Source organism: Arachis stenosperma, chromosome 4, assembly GCF_014773155.1.
Source record: "Arachis stenosperma cultivar V10309 chromosome 4, arast.V10309.gnm1.PFL2, whole genome shotgun sequence".
Classification (NCBI taxonomy): domain Eukaryota; kingdom Viridiplantae; phylum Streptophyta; class Magnoliopsida; order Fabales; family Fabaceae; genus Arachis; species Arachis stenosperma.
The window spans coordinates 144,263,315-144,277,215 of record NC_080380.1 but is presented as its reverse complement, the minus strand read 5'-3'; the positions used below and the strand labels follow the sequence as shown (position 1 = coordinate 144,277,215).

The following is a 13,901-nucleotide window of genomic DNA, read 5'->3' as shown; positions in this document are numbered from 1 at the left end:
ATTCTTTATCAAAGATTTTTTATTTATCACAAATCTTATCAAAATAAGTGAGATTTCGTTCTAAAAGTTGTTATTTACATTACTATATATCTTTCATAGGTAGACATATCAGAGTAATTAACAATATATATAAATATCACCATTAGATTTTAGTTGATGAATTGATATAAAGACATCAAATATTCACCGTTTACTATTCTAAAAGACTAAATTAATAACTTTTTTTTTAGGAATTAATTTATCCAAAATCAAAATCTTTAGGGACGTAATTGTTACTTTACGTTTTTTTTAACTCAACAATAATTGAGTAATCTAGATGTTTTTAATTATATAAATTTAAATAACACATCAAAAAATTATTTATTTTAAAAATATAAATCTATCGATAAAGATATATAATATAAATGATATCTAATAGTTATATGTCTTATAGCTAATTATTTGAGTAATAAAAGTATTAGTAAAAGAATTTGAGTTGGAGAAAAATATAGACAAAAGATTATAAATATTAAAGTATACTCAAAAAATTATTTTCGATAAAAAAAAATACTGTATCATTAGTGAGTTTATAAAATATAGGGTGTAATTTTATCCTTCAAAATCAATCTTGTATACTTTTATACTTATGAATTTTAGTATATATTTTTATCCACGCCAAACTCTTTTACACCTATTTTTGTCCATTTATTCAAACTTAATTCACAAACTAGTGTTTACATCCTAATAACATTTTGGTGTATTTTCAGTAAAAATATTTACTTGATAGAGTTAATTATTTTTTACAATAAACATATTTGTTTCCTCATTTGAAAATAATTAACATCTTTCTCGGTGAGACACAAAGAGATATATGTTGTGTTTGTGTGTCCGTATGTGAAGCTAAAAATGGGTGTGTGTCTGTGGCAGCAGTCTGAATCAACCACCACCACCATCATCATCATCATCATCATCATCATTCCTCTTTCCGAAGCTTTTGTCTCCAAACATCACCATGAGAGTGAGAGCCAACAACCTACCCTCTTATCATCATCATCAATAAGTTCCTATCACTACTATATAATCAACTCAATACTCCCTCCAATCTTGTTTGCATCAATTATACTTAGCTACTAATCATGGCATTCCCACCACCACCCTCTTCACAAAGTGCTAATGATTTCATCTTCCACAATCATGAACACCAACCAGATCATCATCATCATCATCACCACCAACCCTTCTCTTCTAACTCCCTCAATTCCTTCCCCTCTTTGCCAATTCCTTCCCATCACCACTTCTTAGGTCAACCACACAACACCCCCTCTCTCTTTCTCAAGATGGGTTCACACCAATTCTTAGGTAATATTTATATACTCATTCAACAATTTCAAAAAAAAAACAAAGTTATATTCTAATTCATTCTTATTTTACTATCTTATTATACCAAATAGTTCACTTAGATCCATTCATATTTTTTTTCCAAAATCCCTTTTCCTCAAGAATTTCTCTAGACTAGGGATTTTTTTATGAATTGCTTAATTTTTTTTAGGGTTGCTTAATTGATGATGTGGTGCTTAATTTTAATTATTATGGATGGATCAGAACAAATTAAAATTCTTTTTCTTTTTTCTTTTTACTCTTAAAACAAACTTTAAGATACTTTCTCTTAATTTGTAGGGGGTGGTGGACCTTTCATGTTGAAAAGATCCATGTCATTTTCAGGGATAGAGAATAAGTGCCGCGGCGACGGCGATGACGACCTATCGGACGACGGATTCGGGTTCCAATTTGGGGAGAAGAAAAAGAGGCTGAACATTGAACAAGTGAAAGCACTTGAGAAGAGTTTTGAGTTAGGGAACAAGCTTGAACCTGAAAGAAAGGTGCAACTTGCTAAGGCCCTTAACTTGCAACCGAGACAAATTGCTATTTGGTTTCAGAATCGAAGGGCAAGGTGGAAAACTAAGCAACTTGAAAGGGAATATGAATCTCTTAAGAAGCAGTTTGAAGCATTGAAGGTTGATAATGATGCACTTAAGGTTCAGAATCAGAAATTACATGCTGAGGTAATCATATAATAATAATAATTCTCTTATTATATGCTAATTAAGAAAATAGTTTCAATAATTCTTTCTTTGTCTTTATTAAATTAGGAGAATATTTAAGAAAATTGATCAATTATTTCCCATAGTTTATGTTAGTGTAACTAAATTCTCTATACTAGTTAGGTAGTTTCTTTTTTGGATCAAGATAATAACCATCCTGCTTAAAAATACAAATATGTTTTGAAGTTTTAGTAATATTTAAAAAAAGAAAAAAAAAACTTGTTTAGGATCTTGGGGTTGGTAAAGCATTTATGATAGTAACTGTAAGATCATGATGATGAGTGGATGGCTCATAATAATAAACTAAAAATAGAATAATTGAGGCTTTTCTTATTCTTATTATTATTATTGTTATTATTATTTGTTCCCATATATTCATTTGATGAACTCAATTTACTGTAATGTATCAAATATTTTGCTGAGTGCTACTCATGTTTTTATAAGTAATTTCATCTTAGTATGTGCTTCCCCCTCTTCCCTCCCTCTTTTTGCTCAATAATGGTGATTTGATGTTTCCATGCTGGATGAAAAAAAGCGTTTCCTTTTTCCATTGACTTTATTCATGCAACACCTTTTCTTGTTTTGGTTTTGTTGCTTTATACTTAGTCCTTTTTAAGATGATTGATTCTCTCATTATTTTGATATTTTCTCTTTGATTGTTAGTTACTCTTTCTTGTGCATAGTCTCCCAATTGGATTTCTTCACAAGTGATGTTTCTCTCTTTATGGATAAAAAGTTTGATTCTGATCTATTGGTAGTATATTTTTTATTATTTTTTAATTAAATTTATGTATTTAGATCATATTTTTAAATATTAATAATGTGATAATATATATAATTAATTGTCTTTATAAAACCCTTTTTTACTAAGGCCAAAGTTATATTATTCTATCTAAAATATTAAATGAAAATAACTTAAAATGTTTTATAAGAATATGTAAGGGATTAAAAATATTTATTTTATTTGATATTTTTTAAAAATGTAAAAAAGAATCAGAAAACTAAATGTCATCAGTTGGTATATAATTGTAAAAATAAGGTGTTTACACTTACCTTTATTTTATACACTTTAATACATATATTTTGAAAACATTTAATAGAATTAATTATGTGAGTTTTTTCACTCATGGATATCTAAAGACTAAAATGATGGAGATTGATCTAAAAGTATGTGTTAGTTGACTAGATACATAAAATGAAATAAGTATACATAACATTTTTCATAAGCTAAAATTTAGGTGAAGTAGATTTTACGTGAAGTTGATATATGAGAACTGTTAGATGAAAATTTAATTAAATCAGTCAAATCATCTAACAGTTCTCACGTGAAGTCGACTGCACCTAAATTTCCACCTTTTCATAATTATTTATATTTTTGTTATACAATCTCACTTTTTTTTTTGGGATTCTTAATTATGTTTGTAGTTACAGGCCCTAATCAAAGGAAAGGAGTATTATTGTGAAGAAGATGGAGCAATAATAAGCAACCTTAATAAGAAAGAAGCTGGAGATGGTTCATGGAGTAATAATAATAATAATGGTTGTAGTGACAATAATAATATCTCATCATCAGACATTAACTTAGATCTCTCAACAACACCAATTATAAACACTAGTCCAGTATCTTCTCAAAATGCCAAAACTACCCTTGAATCCAATAATGATAATTCTCTAAAGCCCAACAACAACAACATAATTCAGCTCCTCCAATACTCACCATCATCATCATCAAGACCACAAGGGATTCCTCATCAAGATGAAGGCTTATGCAACATGTTTCATCACCAAATTGAGGATCAACAGAATCTGTGGCCCTGGCCTGAACACCAGCCTCATAATAATTTCCACTGATCCAATTCACTCAGGTTCTTAGTAATAAAATTCCAATATCAATAGTTCAATTGAGACAAAAGAAAATAAAAAAAAGAGACAAGTTTCTTACACTTCTTAATTAATATATAGAACATTTTCTATCAATTTTCCTTATATTATTATTATTATTATTATTATTATTATTATTATTATTATTATTATTATTATTGTTATTATTTATTGTGTGGATTATTAGTGTATAAAGTGGGAACAAATCTATAATTGAGTCGTAAGGAGCTGGTAGACTTTTGAGTAGTGCGATTTCTTTGAGATATCCTTTATTGAACTGCAAAAATAGAAAGTAATATTTTTGTAAGGCTGAAATAAAGAAATAAATTAAATAAAAAAAAGAAAAGATAATTAATTTAGGTTTAAGGTAGTACTACATGTGACCCTTAGTGGATATCCAGCTCTTGCATTGCATGTAGTATGATGCCCCACGAATAAAAATAGGATCTTTTGTTTGCATCCTTTAATTTATATTCATAATAATAATATTTTATTTCAAATTGGTACTGCTTTGGAATCATGAGCTCTATATCGTGGTGATGAATTGCATGCAAATGCGTTAGGAGAAAGTCGTATGACTTCCAATAAGATATAGTACTAAATAAAGAAAATGGCTTTGGATCAGTTTTCTTTTTAATACTATATATGCTAATTAATACTACTTTTTAAAGAAGAAAAAAGACAAGTGCAAGAGAAAAGCATGTTCTCCTTCTTCTATTATATTCATATTAAAATAACCGAAGGACTTGAAATAAAAATAATAATAATATATGTACTTAATTTCCCAAAATTTGATAATGTCAAATATTCGTCGGCACATTTTATGATTTATAATTATTAATTAATTATTGTTAGTATTTTTAATAGTGTAAAATTATATCTAATGATATGAGATTACACATTTTTTTTATAGTTAAATGATGATTAAATTTTAATAAAAATGTTGACTTTTCAAACTTTTTTCACGATTGAATCCGAGATTTTTTTCACGATCGAATATAATTTTTTAGATTAATTAATATTTTTTGAATGATATTTTTTATTTGGAAAGAATAAAAATTAATACGTACTATTGGTTAATTAACAAATTATTGGTGAATGAATTGCTTAATGAACTAGCGGATCCACAAGGATCTTTGAATCCAATTCCACAATAACTTTCCTCATCTCCAAATCTGAGGCAGTATTGAGTCCATGATAAACTCCTCATGTCTCAGCCTGAACTGCTGTGTAATTGCCTAGACCAGCCATAAATCTAGCAATCTACCTTCCTTCATAATTTGATTAATTCCTTAACAAACCCTCACATCCCGCTTTACATGGGTTATGCATTGCCGCTCCATCAGTATTATATTTTCAGGCCTCCGGAAAGAACCACTTCTCTTCTTTGGTGATTCCAAGGAAGAATGTTAAGTTTCATCCGATCCATGCATCAAAGGAAACTCTGAAAAACTATTGAAAATGATTGAGTTGGATTTGCCTTGTCCAAACTCTTGAGATCATCCATGAACAATTAGGAGTGTTCAACGATTCAATTTAAAATTTGGTCTGCATCTAAGATATATTTTGTTAGATTTGAATTTGTTATTTTTATTAGGTTTTATTTTTTGGGTCGTTTTTATTAGTTTAATATATAAAATTTATAATTTTTTTTTATTGACCATGGTAATTAATCCTGTCGTGTGGAGCTCTTTACAATTAGGGAGATTTCGAAGAAAAAATCTTAAAATAATAAATTAATCTGTCTTTTATTTTATAAACTACTCACTTTTTCTTAAATTTTTTGATGTGGGACTAACTTCATACACTCTTCATACTTGGAACATTAACGTGGATCCCCAACCCAGCATCCTTCACTGTCATCTCAGTTTGTTCACTATCAACTACATCAGTCACTATTTGATCTCTAATAGAGAAAGAGACATTCAGGTTGAAAGTTTGTTTGACTCTTACTAAGTCTTTCCGCAATGGCCAGTCTGTGGCCCTTACTACCATATCATGAATGAGATTACATTGCCTCCCATATTCAATCAATTTGATTTAAGTTGATTAGACATAATTATCGTTTGTTTTTTATATTTATGTCTATTATATGATTTTTTTAATTTTAAAAATTATTTTACTAAATAAAATTTTTGTTTTTTTTTGTACTCTTTGAAAATAATTTATTTTTATTTAGTTTAATTTATCAAATATAAGTGATATAATTTTTAAAAAAATATTTTTTAAAAGTTAAATTTAATAAATTTTTTTGGTAATTAAAAATTTTAATAAATTGATAATTAAAAAATTCTAATAATATTTGACTAGAACTCTTATACAAGTATGAGAATAATTATTGAATTTAAAAATATAACATAATTTTTAAATTATATATTTTATAATTATAAAATAAAGATATCTTTATTTTATGTATTAGAGTTATATCAGATGGTCTAAGAGTAAAATAAAATTATCTATTTTTTTTCAATTAATTTATGCTACTTCCACTAAAGTGCATTTTTTATATATGACATTTATTAATAATTTGTCATTCAATTAATATATCACTGTAAGAGTTAAATTTGCATCGATAGTACTTAATAATTTTTTCTAATACTATATCGTAACATTTTATATGATGAGTGCAACAACAATCATGTTTTATTATTGGAATAAAAAATATTACATAGTTAAAATATCATAAAATCCGTTTTACTATCCTTTTTAAATAATTAATTGAAAAAAAAGATAAGTTTCAATGTTTTGTATACAGTAGAATAAAATAAAATACATGAATCAAACAAATATAAATATAAAAATTATAAAATTTTATATTAACAATAACCTTGTATAAAGTTGTCATCATTATTATAAAATTTATTTTAGTGTTTATTTTAATCTAATTACTAACTTTTTATTCTTATAATTATTAACAATTTAAATAAAATAACATCTTAGAATTTATTTTTAATTTTTTTTGCCATTTATTTTTAATCAATTATATTAATGTATAAATAAATTAAATTAAATATGATAATACTTATACTAATCAATATAACTTTTTAATTTGGGATTAACATACATTTAATTTAGGTCATTTTTTGTAAAGAATAATTATAGACCAAAATTCAAATATATTAGACGACCAAATCTTTTTTTAAAAATATCAAGATATAAAAGGATAATATTAAAAAACTTCAAACAAAAAATAGTAAAATATAAAATAAAAAAATAAATACAATAAAAATTTATTTAATATTCAAGTGCATCAACTTCAAACTCTTGAAAAATGTTTTTTTTACCTAATTTTTCAATATATTTCTTTATCTTAATCCAAGACATTAGCTATTGTAATAAGGATATAAATTTATTCATTCTTTAATTAAGAAGAATTGCACCATTTTAAATGTCTTTTGTTAAAATATTTGAATCCAACGCAAATCCAAGATAATACTCAACTAAAAGAACTACTATATTAGACTAACTGAAGTAATCATCGAATAATTATATATAATTTTTTTAAAAATTCTACCATTGTCTACAATAATAATAGACTTATTATTGCTCCAAAGTAATTTACAATGATTTTGACTATTTTGAGATAAATAATAAAAATTTTACTAAGAAAATATAGAATACAAATTATACTTATTCTTTATGTATAATCATTATTATTGTATATAATTACTTATAATTCTTACAAAGGGAAGGTAAATAAAATAGACGAAAAAGAAGAAAAAGATGCATAAAAACCTTCATCGATTTTATTTATCCAATCAATCTCCCAAATTATAAAAGAAAGTAAACACATAAGGGATATAATTTAAACATGAAGAAAACTCACCATGTAAAGAGTTATAATAAATTAATTTGTATGAGATAAAAATAATAAAAATTATAATAAAAAAGTATAAAAGCTTAAATAAGAACAAAATAAAAAAATAAAAGAGATATAAAGTACATAACGAATAATAATATTTTATTATTTAAAAAAATTAAAGAATTGAATTAATGCATTATAGGAGAAAAAATATTACTGAATGAAAGAGCAATTGATAAAAAATAAAATTCTCTTCTAGACAGCATATATAATTTTTTACTGGAATAAGTAATGAGATATAAAAATAGATAAAATAAAAAGAAAGGAATAAAATTGTATTTTTTCAATAAATTAAAAAAATATTTATGATTATATAATTAATGGTGCATATATAATTATTAGACAATAAATTATAAGAAAATAGTTATAGAAATATTAAAACAAAAAAATTATAAACAATAAAAAATCTAACATTTAAAAAATCTAAATATTTAAGATCAATAAAAAGAATGAATAATTATAATCGTTTGACGACTCATTTAAAATTAAATAATTAATGTAATAAATTAATTATAATCGTTTGACGACTCAATAAAATAAGTTAAATTAATAAAAATAAAAATATTTAATAACAAAAAAATTAATTAAAAACAATTATAATTTACTTTATTTAATATTTATTGTAATAATTAATAAATACTAAATAAAATAGATTTTAGCTGTTTTTTTTATTTCTCTAGTATTACTATAATAAAAATTATCTTATAAATATACTATTTAAAAATTATAATAATTTTAAAAATTATTAATTAAAATAAATAAAATAAAAAATTTAATATAAATTAAAATTATTTTTATTTATTTGAGTTAAATTAAATATAACTATAATTGATTAGTTACGTAGTCAAACGAAATATGAAATGATTTGATATTTATTTTAATTAAATTAAATAATTAATTAATTATAATACTTTTAAATTTTTTTATTGTTTATAATATCTCCAAATTCATTATATGTCAAAAATTAATTGATTGTAAATTTAAATTTTATTTAAAAATCTATCGTTAAATAATAGATTATATATATAATTTATTATAGTCAAATCAGATAGCCAATATAATTAATGTAGTCAAATAAAAATAAAATTAAAATTAAAGTGCTTTATTAAAAATAAGCGCATTCTTAACAATTTAATGGTTGATATATTAACTAAAATAAAGTGCCTAGGAGTATTTAAAATTGGATGCGACTCAGATAAAGACATTTGAAACGTATTTTTTTAAAAATGTTTTTTAGTAATTAAAATTTAACTTATATAGTCGATTAAACTGTGTATTATTTTTTTTTAAATTAGTCCAAATAAATTAATTTGACCGAAAAAATAGTGAATCAAAATTTGAACGGTCTAAATTAATATTATTTTTTATAAAAAATTACTACAATACCTTTATTATAAAAAATGACTAAAATATTCCTATTATATATATATATCGAAAATTTTAAATCCTAACCTATGACAATAGAGAAATACAGGACTAAAATTTAGAATTATTAAGATTAATATATATATATATAAGAGTATTTTAGTCATTTTCTATAATAAGAATATTGTAATTATTTTTTATAAAAAATAATATTAATTTAGACCAGTTTAAAATTTAATTTATTATTTTCTTGGTCAAACTAATTTTCTTGGCCTAATTATAACAAAAATAACACCGTCTAATCGATTATATATGTTAAATTTTAATTATTAAAAATATCCAAAAAAAAAACATTTTAGGTGCTCCCTTTATAATTGATATCAATACATTATATTCAAACAATTCCCCCCCCCCCCCCCCCTTCTCCCCAAAAGAGAGAGAAAAAAGAAGTATCAGTTATTAAACATATTAGTAGCTGGTATCTTTAGCAGCTAAATAATGGCAAAATCTTCTTTGCTACTATTGATCATGATTACCCTATTCATAATTTTACAAGCTGTGTTCGCATCACATTCATTTTCTTATCCTCTCTCAGTCAAGAATAGAAGGATTGTTGAAGAAAACACAGGGAAACGTGTGAAGCTAAGATGTGCAAATTGGCCAGCACACTTGAGTGTAATGTTGGCAGAGGGTTTGAACAAACAAACTCTAAGCAACATTGTCACCAACATTTCTTCTTTTGGCCTTAATTGCGTTCGTCTCACTTGGGCAACCTTCATGTTTACTCGTCACTCTAACCAAACCATTTTACAAACCCTTGATGCTTTGAAATTGGAAGAGACCAAATTAGGGATCATGAAGTATAACAATGATTTCCTGAACATGACTCATCCTCAAGCCTATGCTTTTGTTGTTAAACAACTTTTCAGTGCCAACATTATGGTTGTCGCCGATAACCACGTCAGCAAGGCGAAATGGTGTTGCAACTACAACGACAGCAATGGTTTCTTTGGAGACTCACATTTTGATCCTGATGAGTGGGTGCAGGGACACATTTTGGCAGCTCAACTTTTCAAGAATTTACCCAATGTGAGTATCGATATTAATATTTATAACTTAGAAGACAGAAGGTAACAAATATGGTCTTATTTATTAAAATATTTTTAGCGTAATTTATATGTTTTTTCTAAAATTTTCGAACAGTTTAAAAATTATTTTGTACGTTTAATATGTTTTTAATTTTATTCTTAACGTTTAAAATATATTTCAATTATCAAAAATATTATTTATGCAATAAAATTAATCATTATGTATTTATATATAAATATATATATTATTTAACTTATTTTTAAAATATATTTTATATTTCAACACCTATTTTTAAGAATAGTAAAATTCTGCAAAACATAAAATTTTTTGGAGAGACTGCCCAGATAAAAACTCACAGACAAGAATTTTTTCTGTAAAAATAGAAATGGGATAAAATTTCATCGAAACAAACGTGAAGAGTCAAACAAAGATCCCTGTCCCGTCCTATTCCGTCTCCACTAAACTCCAAATTATTAATTTTTTTTATATTTTTAATAATTTAGTTTTAATTTAACTTTTTTGAGTTATTTCACATTATATATATATATATATATATATATATATATTTAAAAAATCTAATTCTAATTTAAAAAATATCTTCTCTTTTTTCCATAATATTAATATTGTGTAGTTTCACATTTTCAGTTTCTTCTTTTTATATTTATAGTATGTTATTTTATATTTTTAGACTTATAATATTAGACAATATTCTATTTATATGTTGTAACAATATTTTATAATTTTTTTAATTTATTATTAAAATTTTCATATAAATTATTAATATAAATTATAAAGAAACGAAGAATGAGATCCACACAGAAAATAGGTCCTACAAAAAATAGAAATGAAAATAATATTCTTCTACAACGAAATCGGAACAGAAACAAAAAACAAATCTAAAACAAAAACGAAAAATAAAAAAGCATCTTACGCTCCCACCTTGTTCCATTACCATCTCTAATATATTTTATACTATTAATAATTAATAATTTTAATAATTAATTTTAATATATACATAATATAGTTATTCAATTATACACTTGAGTGTTACTACTGTTAATGACATGTAAATACACGTGACAACTTTCAATTAACGTGTCAGTGACATGTTAATATATGATTGTCACACTATATATTGTCTCATTCAAGTATATAATTGAAATATATTAAATATTAAAAAAAATCAAACCCAAATATTAAAAATAAAATTAAAATAAAAAAACAAAAATATTATTATCATTTAATAAAAATTATATATATTGATAACACTTTTAAAACATATCATTTTTATTGAAATTCACTTTAATACAATAACAACTTTTATTAAAACTAAAAATTATGATAAATATCTCATATAAACCTTAGTAAGTTATATAAAAGTAATTTGAATACTTTTAAAAATTAATAATAGTTTATATAATTTACTAATAAAATTATATAATACTTAATTATTTATCATAATCACACTGAAGGTTGTGGTAAGCTTAGAGAAGGGGGGTTGAATCTATGCCTTCCTTTTACAGTTGCTGTTTTGACCCTTTTTAATCACAGTTACAAATCTGATTCTGTTTGAACTTAGCAGCGGAAATTTATGAGACAATTTATTTTTCTCATGAATATCAGAAAACAGAACATGACAGAGAAGAAAAAGCTAACACCAGCATATATATTCTGGTTCGGTTGCTTTGTGCTATGCAACCTACATCCAGTCTCCTCCACAAATGTGTGGAAGAATTTCACTATAGTTAACAGTATTACATACACCAATTTCACACTCAAGTTCTAGCCTAACTTGACATTGGCTATGCTAACACCTAACTATTTACTTTTAGTGCTAACCCAACTAAGAAAGGGATACCAAACAGGTTCAAAATACAAGACACTTAACCAACCTAAAGAAATCTGAAAATAACTCTAGGCTTTTCTCTCAAGTGTATCTCTCAGCCTTTTTCCACTCATGGCTTTTTCTCAAGATTTCTCACTATGCCTTTTCTCTCAAGAAATTACAGAAAGATAAGCTTAGAAAAGTACATTACAATCAGAAAAACATGAAGGAGATTGACTTCATCAACAGCCTCTGTGCTATGCGAAAAACCAGATTAGCAAGCCTCTGATTTAGTTCTTCATACTGGCGGAATGCACCTTTGAAATAGGTTACCCTGTCCAGTTAGTTGAACTTCTTCAAAGAGCTCTCTCAGAACAAACACCTCAAGTTCACTGGTTATCTCTCCTTGCTTTAGAATGAACAACAAGCTTCTTTTTATCTCCTTGCATGTTCCTTGGTTCTTCCTCCAAGGTCACATCTGAGCCTTGAGCTTCACCAACCCATAAGCTCACTTTTTCTTCTCAATCATCAAAGCAGCACCTTTTCTTCTGACTTTTCCATCTTGACCGAAAGCCACAAAGGAGTAACCGAAATTGTTTTCCAATGGTCAACCAAATCTGAACCCTTGAACACCAGCTTGGTCCCCAAGTTTTGATTAAGACCGTAGATACACAACAGAATAGGGCAGAGAACAACTTTCCCTTCAAAGCCATTTTTCGGATAGAGCAGAGAGTAGGGAAGAAAGGATGAAGATCTGATGCATGCAAGATGATATGGTTTACCTTTCTTAAGCTTGATTTAGCTTGGGATTTCTGTTTTAGCTTCTGTCCTTCAAGCTTCAACTCTCTCTTTCTTGCTTCTTTGGTTAATGGCTTATGGAAGAAGCTTTTCTTCTTTTTCTCTTTCTTGCTTTTTCTGAAATCTTGATGTGACTTGATTAGAAGGAAGAAGAACGTTGCTTTTAGTTAAGCAAGAGAGAGGGAATTTCAATTCTGAAACCAGTTCGGGCTTGGATCGGGTATTAGATGCATGGCCCGATTTAATTTCTTTGGTTTCTTCCCTTTGCTTTGCTTGGGCTCTTTATTTGCTTTCAGCCCAATATTCTTTGCTGAATGCCTTTTATTCCATTTGGGCTATTAACATTTGGCCTGCAACAATAAATTAGTTAATAAGTAGATATAATTAATCAACACTAATTATTTATTTTGCTCAAAATAATGTTTGTCATCATTAATTAATTTAGTTAATTTCTTAACTCAACAATCTCCCCCTTGATGACAAACATGATTAAGCAATAATCAAAAGGAAAGTTTGAGTTAGGTTAGAAAGCCCCCTTTGATTTTATGTTGCTCCCCCTATCCTTTTCAACAATAGCTCCCCCTGGATTTATGCTTTCCTCTTTATCCCTGTTTCACATTGTTCTTAAAGAAGGCACGATAAAGAGTTATGTACAATATATCTTGTACAAGGGATATCAACATCACATAATCAGCCCAACATCAAGCTATTATCAGCAAACAAATTCAGCATATGAAAACAAGTATTAATGTAGCATGAATAAGTAAGAGGTACTAGGATCTACTATCCTATCCTATCCTATTGCTAATATTACTCCCCCTTTTGTCATCAAGGGCGGATAAGAGCAACAAAAACAAAGTCTTGTATCCTGCAGAAAAGAGTTAGAGCACAGACCAAAGTACTAATTAAGCTGTCTAAAGTGCACCAATATTAAGAGTTATTACAGTCATCCAAAATGAAATAGTTCAAAACTAGCAAAAGAAGCAGAAATCATGAGACA

General features: G+C 26.0%; 2 protein-coding genes across 2 annotated transcripts; both read left to right on the top strand.

The window, feature by feature from the left end:
* The first annotated feature begins 1,180 nt into the window (after positions 1-1,180).
* On the top strand, positions 1,181-3,978 carry LOC130977122 (homeobox-leucine zipper protein HAT7-like). Its single transcript, XM_057902143.1, has 3 exons — positions 1,181-1,338; positions 1,657-2,042; positions 3,507-3,978. The coding sequence occupies exons 1-3, from the start codon at positions 1,317-1,319 to the stop codon at positions 3,930-3,932; spliced, it is 834 nt and encodes a 277-aa protein (XP_057758126.1). The 5' UTR covers positions 1,181-1,316; the 3' UTR covers positions 3,933-3,978.
* Positions 3,979-9,687: 5,709 nt separating this feature from the next.
* LOC130975819 (glycosyl hydrolase 5 family protein-like) lies at positions 9,688-10,323 on the top strand. Its single transcript, XM_057900550.1, has one exon. It carries the CDS (start codon positions 9,688-9,690, stop codon positions 10,321-10,323), a length of 636 nt encoding a protein of 211 aa, XP_057756533.1.
* Positions 10,324-13,901: the final 3,578 nt, after the last annotated feature.